This window comes from Coturnix japonica, chromosome 3, assembly GCF_054131305.1.
Source record: "Coturnix japonica strain WE chromosome 3, WE-NBRP24, whole genome shotgun sequence".
NCBI classification, from domain to species: Eukaryota; Metazoa; Chordata; class Aves; order Galliformes; family Phasianidae; genus Coturnix; species Coturnix japonica.
Window position 1 is genome coordinate 82194960 of NC_140665.1, and position 23547 is coordinate 82218506.

Below are 23547 nucleotides of genomic sequence, written 5' to 3' on the forward strand. Positions count from 1 at the left end.
ATCACATATCACTTCTCCACATGGAGCAGCACCTTCCCTTAGAGGAGCTCAGGAACCAGCTCCCACAGAAACCCCTTGGTCCTCGAGTTCCAGCAGCTCAAGGCACACACAGGCTTTGCTTGCCATTGCTGTGACTGTTTAAAAAGGAATTTGCTTATCCCTAACTCCAGGTTTGGGCAAATACTGCATAGCTCCAGCAGCCCAATTTTTGGCACCCTGCTGAGAGAGACTGAGTTGCACAGAGATACTGCTTTGTGAGCCTGTCATGCTGCGGATCCAAATAGCTGTTTTCTCAGGCTTGTCCCTTCAGAGTGCTATCATGTCCCAAGCCTTCTCGTTAAATTAATTGCCTGAGTTTCTTTGTTTTACATAGATGGATAAGTGAGGCTTGTTGCCCGTGAGCTTGTGTGAACAACCTCATGTGAACTGCTCCAGCCATCTGACAACAGCCTCTGTACAAGAGATTAATACCATTTCCCACCCCAAGCACAAAACACAGCAAGCCTTTGTAGCCATGACTCAATTTGCAATCATTTTTTCCTAGGATCCTGCTATTATTTCTATGCCAATTTATTACATATCAGTCAGACTGTATTTAAAAAGTAAAACAAAATCAAGTATCTGGCAGCTGACAAAACTCATGATGACTGTCTGTGCAGCCTGGAGTGTATTCCCAATGAGAAACTAGAAACCATTTTCTTCCCACCCCGGAGAGGAGTAGTTGTCCCCAGATTTTGTGCTCCTTGAAGAGGGTGATGGCCAAGTCAGGGCTGTTTCATGCTGATGTCCCTCTGTCCCTGTCTAATCTACAGCCGTGTTTGTGACTGGCCTGCACAGCCCAGCCCTGTAGGCACCAGGGAGAGGTCTGCAAGCAGGTGTAAATCTCATAATGAAGTAGCGGCTCTCTTGTTTAAACTACAGCATCGGGAAAAGTACGTGTCACTGACAAAACAAAGCAGTATGTAGAGGGTTTTCATTCATACAAACAAGATCTGTCAAGAGAGCAGAAAGAGCAGCTTTCCTGGGCCTCAGACACCTGATCTATAGAAGTCCAGAGGCATTGTAATGATCCACACCAAAAGCAGCAGCATCCCATTCCAACGTTGCCATATTCCAGACCTGACACATACCTGGTCACATACCTGAACACTTACATATGACCTGTCATGCAAGAGGATCAAAGAGAAAGTCCACACCCAGGGAAATGCCACGACAGATCCTTTTCCTCCCCTCAGATGCAGGACCTTCACATGAAGAAGCTTCTTTAGACACGGGTGTTATGGAAACACAACAGTTCCCATACACACCATAGGGGTGCAGCCACAGCTTTGGCCAGCCAGCCAAAGTTAGCTTGGAGCACAAGAAACAGGACAAAAGATGGGCCGACATGAGCTTTTAGGTCTTCAATCAAAGTATGTGCAGCCATGTTACAGGAGGCTGGCCCCTCACTTAGCACCTGCTGAACCTGCTGCTGTTCCTCCTGCTATTGCTACCAATGCTAATTAATGATAGCTTGTGTTTGCCTACACGCAGTCGGGCAAGCCCTGCGGTCCCAAGCTTGTCAGCAGTCTGAGCTGCATGTCCTCTATCTCAGCATCCATCTCTGTGCTGGTGTGACCATTTCAGGGCATGCAGCATTTTGTTCTCACGGAGAGGAACACAGCTCAGACAAAGTGCCAGTGAGCTGTGTGCAGCCACGGATGCTAGGCATGTTTTCAGCAGAGCTCTGAGCAAAAAGCAAACTGAGGAACTCCCAGAAAATACGCTACTGCACACAGAGAAAATAAACCTTCCACGGGTTTAGAAAGAGAACTTCAGGTCTAACTTTCTGTGCATGCACAGCTGTGCCACCTTATCTTGTCACTTACCTTAAATTTTGACTTATCCCCGCTTTTATAATATCTTGGACAATGTTATTCAACCCGGAAAACTGGTGAATTAGAATTCCTAGAGGAAAGCTGTGGAAGGTTAGAAATGTTAAAGAGACATGCAGATGAAGGCTTTATTGAAGCTACTTAGCTGGAAAGAATTGCCAGAATGCACCTTAGCGTTAATGCCAGCCAATTCCTCTAAATTAATTTTGAAACAATTCGTCACCCATCCTCACCTCCTCCCAATTTACAGCAGCCGCTGTAAACACCGCTAGGACAGCGTAAGCAGATGATAGAACACTTCCTTTTAAGAAAGACGGCGGCGTAACTTCATACCTCCTTAAAACGTCACCATATTTGGTAAAGATTTGGTAAAGGTTTGCATTCTGTGAGTGCTATAGGAATAGTAGAGGTCATTTCTGTACATCTTGAAGAGCAAAGAAAATCAAGCCATCACCCAAAGATACACCACTACTACCTATACAGAACAAGTACCTTATAATAAGCTAATCTCGGCCCTTCATATTCTTGCATTTATTATTCAGCTCTACAGAAGCAATCAGGCAGGCATGAAGTTCAAGGTTACAGCGTGTTAGAGCTGCATCAATTTATCTGGTATCTGAAATTGTCTCTGAATATGAACAAAATAGAGGTATCCTTTCAGCTGAAAGAATAGGGCAGTAAAGCACCAACAATATGAGAACCTTGTAACAACCCTGACTGGTTATGGGGTGAGTTTTGTTGTACTCAGACATGCACTAAGCAGAAATTAAGAGCATTAAAACGGGTTGCGGGTGGTTGCCGGGTAGAGATGAGTTTTTTCCCCCTCATTATAGATAAAAGTAAAAAAGCACCACATGATTACTTTTCAGTATCAAAGGGTGAACTTATAATGTCAGAACCAAATTGTCTTAAAAAGAGCAAGAACAAAGGGATGCTGGGCAAGCTTCTTGTAGCATACAAGTTGTGCTCATAAATGCAGACAGATCTCGCAGAATACCCTGGGCAAACCTCAAAGAGTGCAGCCAGTTAAACGAGATTTCCCAGTCAGAAACATTAAATTCTGAAACACAAATGTTTACAAGACACGTATTTCAGCTGAAGAACAAGGTGCAGTACCATGAGAAGCTGGTGACTAACAAGTCACACGTCTGTGCATGCAGGGTTTTAAGAATCCTCATTTTCTCCGTTCTTCTGGAAACAGAAGTTATCGGAGGCCTGTAGCGGCAGAGAACTTGGCGAAGGAAAAATTCAGAGTGAGTCCCAAAGGATAACAAGGACGGATTTCAAGACACAGATAGTCCTGTAGACTGCTTCTACTGTAAGAAGAACACAGACCAGAAGCCTGGCTGGTTTATTAGAGTTACAGAAGTAGAGACTGGGATTTGCTACTCGTTTCAGTAAGCAGATGAGGCTGGTACATCAGGTCTAACTTTAATAACTACAGCTCCAAGGATAGAGACTCTATATGCACACAACTTTGTTTAATGCAATTTATTAAGTCAAGGATCATTAGGTAAAATCAAACTTAAATCTTATGACAAAATGAAATATGAGGAATAAAGTTTATGTTCAAGATCTGTCATAGCAGACTCTAGAGAAGACCATCTAGCCAGGTTTTAGACATCTGTTGTCAAGCAAAGAACTTTCTCAAGATGAAACATTTTTTTAATGAGAAAAGAACTGCAGCTTCAGTGTCGGTGCTGAAGAAACCTTCCCAAAACCTCTTTCTTGCACTAATGATAGCTTTGTCTCATTCCACTTTATATTAGGACTCAGCGTGAAAAATTCTGAAATTGATTTAGCTTGAGTCATTTAGCTGAAGGCAACTCAGCGTCTCCTGGAATAGTGCTTGCTCAGCAGCAGGATGGCACTGCACACCTCAAACCCAACTGCTTATCCCACATTTACAGTGGGAAAGCAAGCAGCTGACGCAATGGAAGAACATCATGAGATTCTGTTTACTCTGTAGGATTTTCAGAGCCAATTCACTGAAAGCATTCAATCTGTTTTCTGGAGATTCAGCTGTTTCTTCAGGTTGTATGACTGCAAATGAGTTCAGAGAAAAAACTAGTGAAAAATCTGATGAATTGGTCGAGAGACAGAAAATACATCAGGAAAATCAGTGTCAGTATTCCAGCTTTCCTAATGGTGACATACAGTAGTTATTCTAATGCTTTGGAACTGATGGCAAGTAAAATCTAGCTTTCTTCTTCTCTTACTCTCCAAAAATAAGTATTCCTTTGCATAATAAGTATTTAGATTTACAACAGTTGCAAGCAAACTCACAAGGTAATGGATAAAAAGAAAAGCTGGCATTTTGTTACATCAACATCTCTAAATGATTAACAACAACCATTATAAAGCAGAATAAGCTGGTACAGCTGGACAGCTTGCGTTAATATTTCAAAAGAGGGAAATGAGAAAGGTGGCACAGACGGCTTCATTTTGAACACAAAAAGAATTATTCACTTACAAATAAAGACATATTCTGTCTTCATAAAAGAAGGGACCCGTAAAGATTTACTCAGCTTTTGCTCACTTTCAAATTTGTTCCTTCCTTAGATCAGAGAGAGGTACCAAACCTGGCAGACTTCAAGCCAACACTTCCATGTAAAAAAAGAGACACGTTTACAAAAATAAAGCTAACAGAAACTATCTGCGCAGTTCACGGCCCTGATTCTGCCATTTATAACAGACAGCATGTAGAAAAAACTGTGGTCTATAAGACAAGACCATCCGCATACAAGAGTTGAGAGCGTATGTTCAGTTTATACACCCAGGAACTAAGCTTCTCTTTATAACAAGATGAGCTAAGTGAGTCAGTCTGAGACAACTGAAGTTCACTATTTTTATCTGTTGCCAAGACCACTTTAAAAAGTAAATAAAGACAATCACATTTCGTGACAGAAAAATTAAATATAAGAACCAATCAACAAAATAATTAAAACAAAACAAAAACCAACCAAACACAAAGTAACATCAGCCCACCAACTGGGCAACAATTTATACAGCTAGACCAGTGGGACTTTGCCATCATCCATTAGAAACTGAATGTGTAAAGGCTTAAAAATATTTTTTTTGTCATACAGAATAAATTGCAGCAGATATCCATAAACTCCCATCAGCATTACAGAGAACATGAGATTATAGATCTAACAATTCAAGATACAGGCAGGTTTTTGAAGCAGGATTTCTAAATAGATGAACAAGCTTCCATTTTTGTGAGCAGCTTTGATGACACAGTATTAGCATACAGAGGGATTCTCATTTACATTTCCTCAAGGCTTCTCTTGATAGCTTCTTCTAATTCCGCATCATCCTCTGTATGAATACAAAAGTAAAAGATTATCATTTCAAACGATGGTTGGTAAATAGTCAAACACAACTGCGTTATTATTACTACATCAGGTTACTTCTGTGGGCAATGTCAGCAGACTGGAAAAAAAAAGGCACCAAATCAAAATGAGGGTTATTTCCCTTCTTACATCTTACTTCTTACACTGCTGTTGTTAACTCCTACTAGCAGTGAGTAAGTAGAGATAAAGCCATTAACAGTGAGAATAGTCCAGTTCAGGGCTGTAATATTTCTGATGGTGGGAACAAGCCTGCATAGGGACTCATTTATTAACAACCTCTCATAAACACCCTTCGTAATTCTCCAAATAGAAGCCCTGTTTCAGCCTTACCTTTAGGTTGCATTAGGTTTGGCATTAGTGAATTATATATCCTAAAGATAAACATGGTAAATAATAATACTGATGCGGCCAGAAAAATTAAAAGAAGCGTTCAGATATGTTATAATTCTTAAACAACTCATCTCCTTTATGAGGACACAGGCACATTCTAGAACAAAAAGATGACTGGTTTATATCTATTTTTATGACAAAGGAAAATGAATAATTACATATATCACAGAATTGCCGGGGTTGGACGGGATCTCAACAGATCACTAGTCCAACCCCCCTGCAAAAGCAGGTACACTACAATAGGTCACACAGGCAATTATCCAGGCAGGTCTTGAATATCTCCGTAGAAGGAGACTCCACCAACTCTCTGGGCAACCTATTCCAGTGCTCCATCACCCTTACCACAATGAAGTTCTTCCACATGTTAGCACAGAATTTCTTATGTTCGAGTTTGAGGCCATTACAGCTTGTCCTATTGCTACACACCACTGAGAAGAGCCTGGTCTCATCCATTTGCTTCCCACCTCCCTTCAGATATTTATAAACTTTTATCAGATCTCCTGTCAGTCTTCTCTTCCACCAGCTGAACAGACCCAGGTTACTCAGCCTGCCCTCATACAGGAGACGCTCCAGGCCCTCTATCATCTTTATGACCCTCCACTGGACACCTTCCAAGAGATCCCTGTCTTTTTTGAGCTCAGGAGCCCAGAACTGGACACAGTATTCTAACAGTGGCCTCACCAGGACAGAGCAGAGAGGGAGGGTCACCTCCCTTGACCTGCTGAATGCACTCTTTCCAATGCACCCCAGGATACCACTGGCCTACACACACAGATGTAATATTTAAGAACTTTCACTGCAGTCTGCACTTGCTGTACTTGAGGTTCTTATTTAGCATTTCTTTCAAAGCCTAGTTTTGAACAAGAAACGGTATCAATTAGTGCTCTCTCATGTCTGTTAATCCATATTCATCCAGACGGACTTTCTTGCAACATCTGAAAACATTTCTGAAACAAGAACAGTAGTCAGTCGTGGAAACAAAGCCCCACCTACAGGCAACTGCTCTCATTAAAATGAGTTGTCATTAAATCACTGAGATCGTTTGGTTAAAAAGAATATGATTGAAACGATGACTCTTACTAATGTCATACAGTTCATTCCACAGTGATACCTGGATTGTCCTGTCCCCAACACTTCAGCTCCCTCCTCTCAGCAGTTCCTAAGCTCTTTGTCCTTTTTAATCTATTTCTGGGGTTGATTTTGCCTCTTCATTCCATCTTAATCAATTGTACAGCCATGCACACTACTGAAGCCAGGCTGGCTTATAAGCTTAGATCTCTTCTGTACAGAGACAGAAGAACTGGGACAACCTGTACGTACCAAACGCCACCCCCTACTGGGAATATCCAATGCTGGGGGCTCCTGAGACTTTCAGGACTATAGACAGTTCTCCTTTAGGAGACAACAGCGCTTTCTTTAGATACAACATCCAATTTTGAACTACAGTAGTTCTACTCCCCGTCAGAGTTAATACTGAACTGGTATCAAGTGAGCTCAGTCACGTCTTCAACAGCACAATACCCAGTGGTGAACCAATAAAAATGAACGCTGAGTCTGCTGGCATACTTTCCAATTAGGAAATTATGTTTTCCTTTTAGCTCCTGGTATTCTTAGCTACTCATGATTCCTCAGAATATTCCTGAGAGTATTCTTAAGAGGTCACTTGACATAAAAATGGTTTTAAGTTCAGCTTCTGAATCTTCTGTAAATAACGGCACTCTTGAAAATAAAGAAGTAAAAATTAAAACAGACCTTCTTGTTTCTTTGTTTCTTCTAAACTCTTTTGGATTGTTCGTTTGGTATCTTCATCTTCTTCGCTATCGGAACCTTAAATGCACAAATTAAATATCAATTAAACATTGCTCCTATGAAAAAAAAAAGAAGTCACACACCTCTTATGTTTCTTTTACCATAACAGCATTGTAGCTTGTATTTGAACTGCCCTTGTTCCTATCAGAAAATCACAGCAAACCATGTCACACTGTGCATATGCAGTGGTATACAGATGTATTTTGAGGTGTCTTGTAGGGTTTGGTGCACCTAAACTTTTTTCCCCGCGCTTGTTTTAAGTGGAGTCTCCGAACTAAGGGTTAAAAACCAAACAAGTCAATTAGTCCCATCACATATTCATTTTCTCCCCAGAGGCTCTTGCTGTTTTGTGAGATGGTCTCTGTAATGAGGTTGCATAACAACCACAACGAACTAGGTCTCCTCTGCGGTCACAGCAACAGAAGCCCTTCACATACTAGACACGCTTCTGATTATGTTTAGAGGCAAAGAACATTCTGATACAGGTATCTAAATTACTGACTGTGTGACCTGTGACTTCCTAAAATTTCAAGCCTCTGGCACTTACACCCTGTCTAAACAGCAGCATTACTGACTGTCCTGTTTCCAGGAATAAAATCCAGCAGATAGCATCACACAGAATTCATGAATCCACAGACACCAGAAACCTCTGGATGTCTACTGAAGCTAAAGGCTCCTTTCTCCAGTCACTTAGCAGGCTGCCGGTGAAGCCTTCTAGGAGCTGCCAGCTATCTGGGTAGAACGGACACCTCCCTACATATCACCAACCAAAGCAAACAAATGATACTGGGCAGCATTTCATAGAATCATAAAATCATTTGAGTTGGAAGGGACCTTTAAAAGTCATCTAGTCTAAGTCCCCTGCAATGAACAGGGACATCTGAGCTTCATGATCCTTGAGGTCCCTTCCAACCTGGGTCATTCTGTGACTTACAGCTAGAGCAGGCTGCTGATCCAGCCTGAGCTTGAATGTCCCCAGGGATGGGGTACACACCACATCTCTAAGCAACCCGTTCACCACCCTTATCATAAACAACTTTTTTTCCTATATCCAATCTAAGTCTCACCTCTTTTCATTTGAAACCATTTCCCATTGTCCTGTGACAACAGGCCCTGCTAAAGAGTCCATCCCCTTCAGATACTGAAAAGTCACCATCAGGTCTCCCTAAAGCCACCTCTTCTCCAAGCTGAACAGCCCCAGCTCTCTCAGCTTGTCCTCATAGGAGAGCTGCTCCATCCCTTGGGTTGCTTTTGTGGCCCTCCTCTGGATGTTCTCCAACAGGTCCATGTCTCTCCTGTGCTGAGGGCTCCACATCTGGATGCAGTACTCCAGGTGAGGCCTCACCAGTGCCGAGTAGAGCGGCAGCATCACCTCCCTTGACCTGCTGGCCACACTTCTTCTGATGCAACCTAGGATACAGTTGGCTTCCACTGACGCAGTGTTGGAGCACAGCTCAGTTCTGCTTGCTCCTGACTTACCCAGCACAGGCCGTAGGGAAGCCTGAGGCCCATTTTCCCAGAATACAGCAGATTACAAACTAAAGTGGATTTTACTGTCTATTAGAATAGTTATGAGCATTCAAACAATTTGTAGATGAGTTACTATTTTAGTTCACTTAGAAAGTCGATGACCTCAGCTATTAATTCAGGCCTCATCTTCCTGATTTTTCCTTTCTTTTTATTTCCCAGTCACATCACTTTAATTACACTGCTGTAATAACATGGGGGTACACATCCATATTGGAATGGAGGTATGTACAAACTGGCGTGCAAAACATTTAAATGTCTCTTAAGTTGCCTGTTCCATGATTTATCATTACTACAAATAAGCAATAACCGAATACTGCTGAGTAGTTACATCGTGGACAAGTTTGTTTAAATCACAGTTGAAGAAACACAACTCCACTGGCTACACTTGTAAGCAAACCTATTTCATTAGTACATATGGTTTGAAGCCTCTGGACATGAAAGCGTAGTTGAAACACAGTAAGTGGTAGGTATCCAATCATAGACTGAGCTTTCCACATATTAATCTCAGTCCATAGAATACAGTGATCCCAAGTCAATGACTACAATAAATTGAACCAGAAGAGCTCAAAGAATCTATGAAATTCAAAAACAGATGACCTGCCTAGTTGGAGGGGGAGGAAAAAAAATCAGCTCAGATTCAAAGGTGGTTCAAAAGCATGTTAGAAGTCTCATGAGCTACACTCTGCCTCCAGAGATCTCACAGCTGGCCATTATTTGATAGACTTCCAGCCCCCACCGAACTATATTAATGCAGATTCAGCTTCCCACAAAGGCAGCTGCTGGGCTCTTTTAAATCTTTGAGTTGGTAAAAGCTAACTCATGAAGAGGTCAGTAAATGACCAAAAGTTATCAAAGAGAGAACTAAGTATGAAACTCATCACTTGTCAATGAAAGAGATGGAACAATAAATTGATTAAACAGATCCATTTTTAAACCTGAAAAATCTGGGCTGACTTTCCAGTGTAGAGACCACAGTGATTAATCAAATGTTATTTGTAGAATGCCTGTATCCTGTGGCTGAACTCTGCTTCCAGGAGATGCTGGATTCTAGTCAATATGCTCTATGCAAGGATCACAGAATTACAGAATGTCTGAGGCTGGGAGGGGCCTCTGGAAGACATCCTGTCCTGTCCTCTGCTCAGGTATAGTCATTTATAACAACAGATGCCCAGCCCAGTGTCCATGTATCTTTGGGGCACCTGCAAAAAGACGCTGAACTGGACAGGGATGGCTTCACCAGTGCTGAGTAAACAGGAAGTATCACCTCCCCCAACCTGCTGGTACAGTCCTCTGAATGCAGCTCAGGAAGCTGTTGGCTTTATTTGCTTCAAGAAACCATTTCTGGGTCATGGACAACTCCTGTCTGCCAGGACACCCAGGTCCTTTTCTGAGGAGCTGCTTTCCATTTGTTTGACCCTCAGAGATGGGAGTAAACACAGTAACATTCCTTGAGAGATACTACAGCACTTCCCAAACCTCAGAAACCCGTTCTGGAAAGGGATAGTTAAACCGCCCCAGAACACAAGAGTCACCTCGTGTCCTGACACCAAAGTGTCAGCCTGAATCTGGATTAGCTGCCCACACGTCTCAGAATAATTCCTCTCCTCTGGCACTCTTCTCTTCACAGCCTCCCCAGCTACTGCCACTCCCTCAGTAGTTTCCATCAGGTTTGCTGGTTCTCCAGTCACGCTGAAAACCAGATTTCCTTTCCCTGACTTTCATCCTCCTCTCTTACCTTCCCATACAAACACACCTCACGACTGTTTCACACATCAATCACACATGAATTAATTGCACCCTACCTCCCTTTCCCTCTCCTACATGCTGTCTCTGTCTTCTCAGTAAGTCCTTGTTTTATCAGTCTCTTTATCATCCCAATACACAGTGACATAAATATCACAAAGCTCTCTCACCAACTGTAGTCCCTTTTCCTTTTCACATCCAACATGTGAAGTTTTAGTGCTAACTTATAAGAATATCATTAAATTTACTTCATTCCGGAACGCAAAGACTACTTAGCCACAAAGGTGGCTATTCATCATGTATCTTTACAGCAATGTTCCTTGGCTTCCTTTTGTTCATTCCTTCTTCACTCAGTCCTTGTGGGTCCTTCCCCACATACTGCTCCCCAGTATCTATTATCTGATCTCTGTTTCCTTGTTAGGTGACATCATCCATAAATGCAAATGCAGTTGTGCCCTGCTAAGAGCTCAAAAACCCAGAAGGCCACCTCTTCCTCTATGCAAACTAAACCTTCATTCTGCCTATCTCTCCCTGCGGACCTTCATTCTGTGCAGCACGACTAAAAATAAAGCTCTATCCCCAGATCTTCTTTAACTGCATTGCTTTGAAACCGTGGCCAATATCATGGTGGTCACACAGACCTTCATCTCATCTTCATCTGAGACACCTCTCTAAAAGTTCACAATCAGGTTAAATTAAACAACAAAGCTTTGTTTGCATTGTCTGGATAGTAAGGTCTTCCCATTTCACCCACTTGGTTACAGTTCTTGTTGAGGCTCATTACCTTAAGTCTTAACATACTTCTTTCTCCCTAGGGCACGTATATATTTATATATTCAAATATACATCAAAGGGATGGCACTGACATAGCAAAGCTAGCAACAACTTCCTGTGATAGCAAAACACAAGGCCACAATAAAAGGGACTTTCTTATCAGCTCCTCCTGCTGTAGGTTGTGTCCATTGTGATAACTGCATAAATAAAGCAGTATAAGCAAAAACTGCAGTTCCTCTAGCAGGCGTGGTGCAGCTACTGTGCATCACACTACAGATGCTCATGTCTTTTGTGTTAAGCTGCTTTGGACAGCAGGGGTTGGAGGCTGTAACCTAATCACCTGCAGTCTGACACTTGTGTTAACTGAAAATTCAGGAAAGCATCATATATCACAACATCGCTGGTTTTGACAACCTCATGAGGCAGCCACGCTCATAAAGAAGTCTCTTGACTTAAGAGCTCAAACAATTAAGTAACATGAACATGAGTTTCTGAGAGACACAGCTGAGCTGAAGTCCTCAACAGTCCTGCCCATATGCTTGATACCACTGGAAAGCAAACAAACCTTGTTTATGTTTCCTCATATTCAGCTGCGTTTCTGCAACAGGACAACAGGTTAGACCAGCCCACTATACAAAGGCACAACTTTCCACCTCAGCCCTCTGATACTAGTCTTGCTACATACAAGAAGACTTGCAAATGCCTGCTGATGCTTCTGACCCATGCAGTGAAGCACGTATTCTGAGGTGGCTGCATCTTCTAAACTTTTCATAGATTCTTGGCCATGACACCAACTCACTGCACTGACTACACAGTCCTGTTATCAAAACTGAGTTCTCCAACGTCCTGTTTTAATACAGGAACAGAGGAAACAGGCAATTTTTACTGCCTGGGTTCCACCCCATTGACACTGACAGCACAAGGGACCTGGGAATGGCTCAAGACAATTCTGTTCACTGTGGGTTTGCACAGGAACATGACACACAAGATTCCAGCAACTTCTTGCTTAAAGTAAATTGCTGTGATTTTTTGGTAACAAGCACACATACAGCATTAGTGACATGCACAATGACCATGCAGTCAGTAAGTTCAAGCCTGGGGCCTCTCAACAGTCCCCAACACCATAATATTTATGTTAGATATTAACACAGTGGAGCACATGAAAAGAACACCTGAAGGAAAATTATAAATAGGAAAATTCAGTTCTTTTATGAAACCTTCAAGATGTTTTAACATATTAGGAAGTATTTAAACACATCTCAGCCTCAGCATCCTTTGGATGAAAATAAGGTTGTTCAAAACTCTGATTATTCTATATAAAAACAGCGTAATCACTTAAGCATGGCATTAATTAGAGTATTAAAGGCCTTCATGGGTATTTTTCCTCCAAACAGGGGTGTGAGCCACGAGCCAGTGAAGACAAATAACAAGTGACTGGAGGTCAGCGCTTGGATGCAGGACAATCAGAGTTAAAACAGGCAGAGATTTTGGGAAATAGCAATGGCTTGAGCAGGGTCACAGCTGTCTCAGAGCACAAACCAAGCAAAGCAGATTTCAGTAGAAATCAATAAGTAAGCACATCACAGAGCTCTAAACAGCTCCTCTTCAGACAAAAAGGAGGTTTCAGACAGAAATAACTCTTTGTTTCAGATTTTGTTAGACAGAACAAAAATGGGAAGTTAAGTTTGGTTTCAAAATTCGTACCAAGCAAATCAATCTTCTGAGCTGCATTTCACTGCAACACAATACAAGAAGCACCAAGCAACAACTTGTTTTCATCAGCACAAGAGCTCAGTTATTTTATTGACACCTAGATTTCATTTGATGTTGACTTTCTACCTTTTGTGGTATCTGAAATGCTGTTTAGCAAGGCACACATCATGTCTCCTTCGATGTGATGGGGATTTAGAATGCGAACTGACCGCTGAGTCATCTTAAATTGAGCTTCCAGCTCCAGGAAGCTTTTGTCTCCAGAAAGTACAGTGAAAGGAATTTGCTTGGGCAGACGCTCATCCAGCCGACCAGCCTGCAAGGAAACAAACAGATGTTAAGACTGCACTTTTATCTAGTGGGCATTAGTTAGCTTTGTGTAATAACTTTTTGTAGGAAAATCTACAGCAACTTACTTCCACTTTTATTATATATGGAATTTATACTACCATGAAAGTTATTTTTTACTCAAAGGATGGTGAGGCACTAGAACAAGCTGTCTGATAAAACTTTAAACACTGCACTGGGGAGTCCTCACGATACCCCAGCTTCCTGCCCCTCATCTACACATCTCCCAACCCAAAGCCCTAGGTCTACTCAACATGGGCACTGCTCTTTGTCAGCTCAGCAGGGTCTCTGAAGCTGGCACCCACCCATGGCCATCTAGCTCCAGATTCAGGGTTTTTACTTCATTCTGAAACAGAAACTGTAACATCTGTTTTTTAAGCTCTTTTTTCTTCTTTCTTTTTTTTTTTTTAATTCTTCACTTCCTAACCAGCTCCCACCTTTTCACAACAGACTGAGGTCTTATATGTCTTACTTGGAATTACATCTGTATTCCTAAAGAAAGAAAATGTAGAGCATAGGGCAGGGTGATGATGACAGCTATATTTACTATATTTACCGATGTAATTTATGTTGTGTGGTCTTCATGCAATCCATAATTCAATTCATAATTCCGATTCATATGGCAAGAGTAAAATGTATGACATTCAGGGTTACCCAAAGGTGTGAGGGGGTTCCTTCAGAATCGCTTCTCAACACACTGTTTCCATTCATTTCAGCAATGGTTTTATAATCCTTTTTAGTGGACAAAGAAGTTGTGCGAATCTCACAGCTAATAAGTACTTAATGTCAATGGCGTAGAACACCTGCCACCCTTCTCTCACACTAAAACAACAATAAAGACGGCACACACTAACTTACATGTACACAGAGTGCAAAGTCTGCTGCTTCTCTTCTGGTCCCACAACGCGGATGAAGGAAGAAACATCCGATCTTGTTAAGATAATTATAAATTTTGCACTGCACTGGAGGTTTCCAGTTACTGTATCCTCCTAAGCAATCAATCAAACAAAGAAACAAACTAAAAAGGATAGCAGTGTCACCATATATTAAGAATGCAAGGCAAAAGTAAAAGGTAAAACTGGCTTTAAAGACAAAATTTATTTTGTCAAATGTGACAGCTGGAAAAACTGCATTACCAAAAGCCCCAAAGCCCCTGTTGGGTTAGAAAGCCAAAAATGAAAAAGGAATTAGCCTGATTCACTAGTGGAGGTGGACTACAAAATGAGTGACAGAAAACTGAATGTCTGAGAACAGAAACAACATAGAACCTGGTCAATACAATGGGGGGAACTGAAAGGAAAGCTAGGATTGCATTAAAAAAAAAAAAAAAGAAACCACAAAAACACGAATAACAGACATAACTCAAGACGTATCATTAAAAAACAACAGTCAGTTATGCTGTTTGGAAAGCGCAGAAAAACATGAGACTGGGATATCATTGTATTTTCACAAGGTAAACGAACAGGAATTGTGTGCATTCGATAACTCCACAAACTACTGTTCTGGTCCCCATGAACCTTAGCACTCCTAAGCTTTGCAAAAATCCTTGTGACACTAATAAACGACTAACATGTTCCTCAATACAAATTGAGACCAATTTAATGGCTAATCACTTTTAATTCTCTCAAGGAATCTCTGCTCAAACATGTATGTAAACTCACTCCTATGTTCTTCCTTTGATCACTTTACCTTGAAATCCCCAGATGAATGTTCCTTGGTTCAGGTTAGCTGGCAGCTGTGTGAAAAAGCTTCCCCAGTTGTCCAGATCCACCAACACAATGTGAGTCATGGTACTCAAGTAGTCGAGATCTGGAAGTTCACTATCTTCAATGAGATAAATAGGAACACTTTAAGTTTATTCAACTTTCCGGTCAACAAATATAAATCAATTCAGACACGTTTCTGAAACAATTAATGTATTAACCCACTATGTAAGCTAAAAGTCATAGAACATTATCCTATTTAGTGGCTGCATTGTTTCAGCACTGTTTTTAAATCAACTGAAGTATCATTTAGTAATAAGTAGATTAGATAAAAGTAATAATTAAATTAGATAACAGACAGTAGAATCTAGCAGTATGATGACGTAAAACTGGATAGTTGACACAGAGAGCTACTTAACTGAGACACTGACATGTTCATTAGTATACTTAACATTTAGCTATGCTCTTCCTACTGTGGCAAATTTACAATAATATATTGCTTAAAACCATAATAGCTCATAAAATGTTTAGAAACATACTTTTTGCTGTATATTAATCAAAAGCATTATGACGCCGTGAGAAATTAAAAATACTCCCAATTTTTGTACACCAAAGATACACCTTTGGCATTCCTGACGTCACTCTCAGAAGTGACACAAATTAAAAAAAAATTAAGCATGGACACTTCAGGCAAAGCCATTCATAGAATCACAGGAGTTGGAAGGGACCTCTAGACATCATCGAGTCCAACCCCCCTGCCAAAGCAGGTTCCCTACACCACGTCGCACAGGTAGGCGTCCAGGCGGGTCTTGAATATCTCCAGAGAAGGAGACTCCACCACCTCCCTGGGCAGCCTGTTCCAGTGCTCCGTCACCCTCACCGTAAAGAAGTTCTTGTGCACATTCATGCGGAACTTCCTATGCTCCAGTTTCTGCCTGTTTCCCCTTGTCCTGTCTCCACACACTGCTGAAAAGAGTCTGGCCTCCCAAGTCTGCCCCCCACACCTCAGATATTTATAGACCTGGATCAGGTCCTCTCTCAGTCTTTTCTCATGGCTAAGCAGACCCAGTTCACTCAGCCTTTCTTCATAGGGGAGATGCTCCAGGCACTTCACCATCTTAGTGGCCCTCCGCTGGACTCTTTCCAAGAGATCCCTGTCTTTTTTGTACTGGGAAGCCCAGAACTGGACACAATATTCCAGACGAGGCCTTAACAGGGCAGAGTAGAGGGGGAGGATCACCTCCCTTGACCTGCTGGCCACACTCTTTTTAATGCACCCCAGAATGCCATTGGCTTTTTTGGCTACAAGGGCACACTGCTGGCTCATGGTGAACACATACTGTGAACAGAAATTCTCAGCTGAGATTATTTTTTTGCAAACTAAGCACAAGTGAAAAGACGGTGTAATAACAGGACTGCCTACTCAGAAAGCACCTCCAGCCTCACCAATTTATACACACAAAGGAGCAAAGTTTCCTTGTGTGTGTATTTTACTGTGCTTTCACATTTCTAGGAGTTTGATATCCACCCAGGGTCCTGAATTGTTGTTCTCCTTTTATCATCAAATTATGCTCCCAAGTAAGTTGAAAAATTACACTTGAGAGCCTTTGGACTGAAACATTTGTCCGTTTTCTTTTTTCAAAACTTATAATTCATAAGGTATAAAGCAACAGAATTAGATCTCAAGTATTCAAAATGTAACTTTGACAATAAAAATAAGTTCTGAGCTGACTTACAGATTGGACACAGGCAAATGATACATCTCGTACTGGCATCAAAACAGTGTAATATTTTTCTAATATAAAAATACCTCTAATTTCTACAGACCCTCACCAGGCTCTTTGCAGCATGCTGAATTTTCAGTTCTTCCTTTCTTTCCATGGGTCGTTCCCTTCAGGGGAGGAGACTGTGATCTTCCCTGAGTCTTGGATGAATTTGCATGAAATTTCAGTTCATGGGTCCTTTTGTCCACACAAGCCCCATTTGCTGCGAATTTGAATACTGCATTTTCTGGTTCTGACGCGAAACTTGATACATCGGGTTTCTGTAGGAAGCAGTGTTTCATGTGATAGTGCTGATGTGCACTCTGAATATCGTCAAAATTTTTGTTGCACGCGGCACATCTCACAACATACACGTCTCGCTTACTTCTCACTGATGAGTGGCTGCTGAGATGACTGTTCAGATCTGCAAAACTCTGTGCAGTTGCAGAACACAAACAGCAGCGAAACCATAATTTTCCCTCCTGCAGCATGGCTTTCTGACAGTTCATGTAATCGTTCCTCCTGTTTACTTTGGAGACATAAGATGTCCGGCAACCACAGGTTAAAAAGTCTCCATTTTCTTCTGGGAGGAAGTCATCTTCTATTTTTATTGATATTTCCACCTGCTCAGGCACAAATACATAGTCCGTGCTGTGAGAGTCCTTATAGTGGATTAGAAACTCTTCTTCTGTGTCAAAAAAGAGATTGCCACAAAGGCCACAGAAGTATTTAATTTTTATTTCTCCATTATGATGCTCCTGGAAGTGTCGCTGCAGTGTTCCTACTTTCCGGAAGTGGTTTTTACATAATCCACAGCAATATCTGTGAAACGCGTGGCTTTCTAGGGACATACAATGCTGCTTAACGCTGTCTTCAGATTCAAACATCTCCTCACAAACACGGCACTGCCATTTTCCCAGATGAGGACTTTTTTCAGGAGAGATTTCCACAGGGCTAGGAATGGACTCTTTCCTTTCATCTTTGGAAATGTACACTGTGTCAGAGGCTGAGGGCACAGGTTCATCTTCCAGAGCTTCCTGCTCGTAATAGTAACTATGTCCGCCATGGAACTCAGTCACGTGTCTCATAATATCCTCTTCTTTGAGAAGATCTACAGAGCACGCTCTGCACCAGTAAAGAAAGTTAGTCAAGTGTGCCCCTCCATGGAACCGGCTCATATGCAGGCGGATGATACTTGAGTTTTCAGCAAGCTTTCCACATACAGCACATTTGTGACAGATCCTATTTGCTGACAAAATGTGTTTTTCTACTGACTCTTCTGTAAGAAACTTCTGAAGGCATTCACAAAACCAGGCTTTCACTTTGCAAGCACTGCCTTGGCTTTGGTTTCCGACATGATCTTCACTGTTTTTTTTTAAATCACTTTTCCGTTTTGCAGGAGTAAATTCACTTTCAGTGGCTGACTCATTCGAGCTCAAATGTCTCTTCAGCAGCGGCCTTGACCAATCCACAGTATGGCACAAATGAGATGCATTTTTATTTTTTTCATTGATATGACAGAACAGCAAGATGGACTCTTCCATCGTAGTAAGAACTTTAACGTTATGTTTAGTGCTTTGCTTATGCTGCAAGATCTGATTCTCATCAGAAAGCAACTTATCACAGTTCTCACAGTGACCTTTTGTTCTGAATATCTCTGCAACCTGGGAGATCCTCTTCTTGGACACTGCCATAGGGCCAGAATTACGACAACGTGTTCTAGTGTGGATTAAAAATATATGCATTATATATATCATAAAGGTGTATATCATAATCAGAAACATTTTTAAACTTTGAGATATACCTGGAAATTTTACCTAGTATCTACAGCAACAGCGTGGGTAAGTAGTGCCCTCAGTTTATTTTTGCTGACTCAGTAGCTTGTCAACACTGCCTAGCTAGTCTGCATTTTAAAGAGAATTAAGTATTAATTCCCAACACTAGCACTTGGATAGATGCTCTACTTTGCTCACGCAGTACATCTTAGAAATCAAATTCTTAATACTTAGAAGAGATCAACGAAGTTCTGTTGTTCTCTGTCACAAGAAGCAACAAAAGGAATATAAACTTTAACCAGTGATTTTATGAATCAAGAGAAAGTAGGAACATGGAAAAGGAGTGTGATAAAATGTTTGCTCATTAAGACCGGGATGTGGTAGCATTGTGGTGGAGTGCTTGTTCATTAGGACCGGGATGTGATGGTGGAATATGGAGGCCACAAGGGTTGCAGAACACTCTAATTTTATGGGTAGATTGTGTACTCTGCATAGTTACAGGCAAAGCGCGCCCCGATGGATACAAAGTTTCACGGAAGGACCAACCAAGGAACGACACACCAAGTGGCACGATCACGACCGACCAATTAAAGGACAATACACTCGGGATGGACCTTACAAAAGAAGTTGCAAGGGACGGGAAGGTGCGGCAGTTGGAGGAACGAGGATTCCCCTGTCGCCCAGCGCTGAATTGCCTTTTTGTTTTACCCGCTACAATTAATAAAAGTTTCTAATTGGAACATTATCGGCTCATTGCTTGTAAATTGATGACAGGAGGGTTTTTGTTTTGGATAGTCTACCCAGTAAGACGGCCCTAGGTGCTCTGAATTTCTGTAGCACCACTACATAACACATCTGTGTCAGTTATATAAACACACTGGTTATCAGTTATGCATGTTCACATTATAATGACAGCTGCCTCTCACAAACCTGAAATGAGCTGTTAATTCCATATGGGACCGTAGTATCTGTAAGCAGGACATACATTTCACTTGGAAGGGAACCTCTTTGCAGAGTGATATCAGCAGCTTCTTTGCATAGGATGGGAAAGGTAGAGGAGAATCAGCCTTCATTTCTACAGTGCAGAATGGCAGAAAGCACAGTCACATCTTAAGAGTTTTCACAATATTCCAGCTTTCAGATATTTCTAGAATTATATTTGTCAAGAGGTTCAGAACTCAAGTTACTATGAGTCAGCTGAGCTCCGTTATTTCTGCAATGGGATCATTACTTACAAATGCTATTTTAATTTTTTGCTTAATAAGATGTAATGATCAGTAGGAAATGACTTCAGTTTAAGTCTTTCAATCACAGCCCATGCTGACATTAATACTGAAGACCTACTCTTTCAAACAAAAAGAATAAAAAAGGGAGTACTTTAAGTGCCATCCATCTCTATTTTGTGCTATTCATCTATTCAAAGCAATAGGTCACCAGTAATTTTTTTTTTAAAAAAACCTACAACCCAATCTCAAAACATCTCCAAGTCAGCAAATTCATAATTAGCATCCGAATTGAGAATTAGATGGGGAACATACAAGAGAACTCCAAACCACAAAGCAGGTGGATGTTTCCAAGAACATGACAGTACTGTCTCAGCCTGCAGGAAGATCCTCAAAGCTCATCCTTACTGTGTACTTCCTGCAGCCTCTCTGGGGGAGGGCAGAAGTGACAAAAGCTAAATTATCTAAAACAAGGCATCTTCTTGAAAAATAAGTCCGTCTACTTCTAATCTGTTTCAGCCACTTACCCAAGATTAAATGTTCTGTAAGAGGGGATGCTTTTAAGTTTATAAGGCACATATTCAATATTTTTTTTAAGATCATATATAATATGCAAGTCCTTAAAAGAGAAACAAGAATTTCTTACACTTAAAACATTAAGCTTTTTACATAGCAGAAAAATATAAGTCATATTACATGAAGTATAAATTATCAGAAAGAATGAGAAGCACACTAAGTACATTTAGCAGCAACACACCATTCAATTTAAAAAGCTGGAGGAAGTGGTTCTTTCCTGACATATGCTTCAAGCATTCATCTCTTTTGGTGAAGAGGAGGAAGCAGCATGGACATGCAAAACACTGAATATGTTGTGGAGGGAGATCTTTTTCATGTCCATCATTTTGATTTAGCTGGAAAATAAAATGATCTGATGAGAAGAAACACAGAATCAATGAAGGAATCCCATTTCTTTTCACATCTTTCCATTCCTTTCCACCTCTGTAGCAACATTTGCACTTTTAGATTCTCAGCTACCGCATGTACGTTTATTCCCAAGCTATTTGCTCCAGCTTGTTAAACACGAGAGGAATGGCCAAACTTTTACATCAACTTCAATATCTGCATCAACGGGCAAAGCTCTTTAATGCTACTTATTTTTTTGCTTATTCTTCCCTTCTTCTGTCTCCCTGAAGAATCTTCATGATCGGTTTTTGCTTTCTTGTTATTCCCCTTTCCTTCCACATCAAAATAATTCCAACCTTTTGCCTGCGGCAAGAGGCAGTGCTTTTGACCTGTAACTGCTGCTACTGCCCACAGGCATACCACAGGCACACAACTTGGAATAAAAGGAAAAAGAGCAGGGACAAACTATGATGCAACCTGTCAGGCTTGCCAGATATGATCATGTATCAAGAGTTGCTGCTACTGCCTTAAATAAGTCTGATTTTCACTATATTTAGTATTTCCCTTGAATTCAATAGGCTAGGTGGGTAAACAACAATATATGTTATTAAAACACTAAATTTTGAAACTGTTACCCATTATGTAATTCAGAATCAGATTGCTTAAATAAAACCATGCACTCTGAAGTTAGCATCTGAGCATCTGTCATGAAGCTGAAGGGAAAGACAGATGGCATTATAAAAGCAAGAAAGGAAAAGAATGGAGGTAGGGAACAACAAAAGCAAACCCCAATTCTATCAGCTTATACTCTAATCAAAACTCAAATACTGTATTATCTTGTTCCCTTCTGCAAGTTAACTAGCATGTAGCATCAGACATGTATCAACAGAGATACTGTAGACTACAAAGAATCAACTGCAGCTGAGTCACACAAGTTTCTTCTCTAACTCTGTCACCTCTTTTTTTAATCTCCTTTTTTGTTGCTCTTCATACCTCTTCTTATTTCACTTTAATTTCTTATCTTCATCTTTCTTAGTTCCGGAGACACAAATAAAGGGGAATAGCTATTGATAACACCAACAAGGATCAAAGGATCAAGACAAAACTGCAGTTGTCTTTGATGTACACCACAGAGTACAATATAATGGTCAGAGTTAAGGGGAGTACTGTCAGGATACACAAGGCATTTGAAACGCTGAAGAGTTAAGAAAAAACTATTTGCAAGAACAACCAATGGAGAGTGGAAGGAAGAGGGTTAAAAGAGAAAATGTTCATAATTACATGTCTTGATAACCCTCTATTATGTTCAGTCAGATGAGTTACTTATCCTTATGGTCTTGCCTTAGATAAAAGATGATCACTGTACTGCTGAAAGGTTGAAAATATTTGGCAGCATATCACACAGGCAACAGCATTATTTGGGGGTCCAAGTAATGTGACTGTTGGGTCACAAGGAGAATGATCAAACCTAGAGAGGAAGAAATAATTAACAAACTAGTACCCTTGTGACAGTTTAAAAATATATGTACATATGTTCTTATAGGAAAGAATTAGGTCTTTTGAAACTACTGGACAAAAACCTGACAAACCAACCTGAACTGCAGCATTCCTCAGTCTGCCTATCATTAGCTTTATCAGTTGAAATATCTCACATGAAAGCGATCCTCTCTGCAGCTAACAAGTTATAGTGATATGTTAGTAGAGGAATCACCCTGTTTTTAAGAGAATTAAGTCTCAATTTCCTACAAATCTGTACTTTGTTTGTTTGTTTCTGTGTTTGGTTTTTAAACTTCCCTGCATTGGTTTTGGCTGAGAGAGAGTTAATTTCCTATACCATAGCTACGTTTTGGACCCATGAGCAAAGCTATATGTTGGTTGATAGCACAGGCATGTTCTAGCTGTTACTAAGAAGTACTGCCAAAGAACCAAGGTCTTTTCAGTTTCCCATGCTGCCCTGCCAGCAAGGAGCTGGCATAAGGGAAGGAACAGAACCAGGACAGCTAACTTCAACTGGCCAACAGGATGTCCGCTCCACATGGCCTGCTTCAGAATGAAAGCTGGCGAAAAGAAGGAGGATGGGGAAGACATCTGGAGTTGCAGCATTTATCTTGCCAAGTAACCACTGTGATGGAGCTCCGCTTTCCTCAAAACGACTGAACGTTTTTCTGCTGAGGGGAAGTAGTGAATTAATTCCTTGTTTTCCCTGGCTTACAAACACAGCTTTTGCTTTCTCTGGTAAGCTGAATTCACTGGAACCTGAGTTTTCTCCCACAGAATGAAGTTTGGAAGGGCCTTCTGGAGATCATTGCATCCATATCCCTACTAAACTAGTTCAGGCACGTTTTGGAGTATCTTCAGAGAAGACTCCAGACCCTCTCTTGGAAGCTTGTTCCAGCACTCTGAAACCCTCCAACTAAAGAAGTTCTTTCTTATGTTCAGATGGAACTTCCTATGTTCCAGTTTGTGCCCTTTGCCCCTTGTCCTGCCGCCAGACACCACAAAAAAAGGCCTTGGCCTCATCCACTTGACTCCTGCACATTAGATACTTATCAACATTGATAAAGACGCTCTCTCAGGCTGAACAGTGCTCTAGTCAGCCCTGGGGCCCTTCTACGGACTCCTCTCTAAAAGTTCCTTGTCTTTCTT

At 41.1% G+C, this 23547-nt stretch overlaps 1 protein-coding gene across 17 annotated transcripts in view; it reads right to left on the bottom strand.

The window, feature by feature from the left end:
- Nucleotides 1–3350: 3350 nt before the first annotated feature.
- The window catches only part of ZNF451 (zinc finger protein 451), a 37142-nt gene continuing 16945 nt past the window's right edge, over nt 3351–23547 (bottom strand). For 9 of the 17 annotated variants that reach the window (XM_032443530.2, XM_085542054.1, XM_015859216.3 and 6 more), the window contains 9 exons: nt 22243–22369; nt 20756–20909; nt 19706–19850; nt 17065–18719; nt 15224–15358; nt 14393–14523; nt 13316–13502; nt 7373–7447; nt 3351–5195 (listed from right to left, as the gene is read on the bottom strand). In XM_032443530.2, the coding sequence (XP_032299421.2) occupies nt 5143–5195; nt 7373–7447; nt 13316–13502; nt 14393–14523; nt 15224–15358; nt 17065–18719; nt 19706–19850; nt 20756–20909; nt 22243–22369 (2662 nt within the window). In that variant the 3' untranslated portion in view covers nt 3351–5142. The remainder of the gene's footprint in view (nt 5196–7372; nt 7448–13315; nt 13503–14392; nt 14524–15223; nt 15359–17064; nt 18720–19705; nt 19851–20755; nt 20910–22242; nt 22370–23547) is intronic. The other 8 variants (XM_085542052.1, XM_085542053.1, XM_015859215.3 and 5 more) reach the window with 3 other exon arrangements.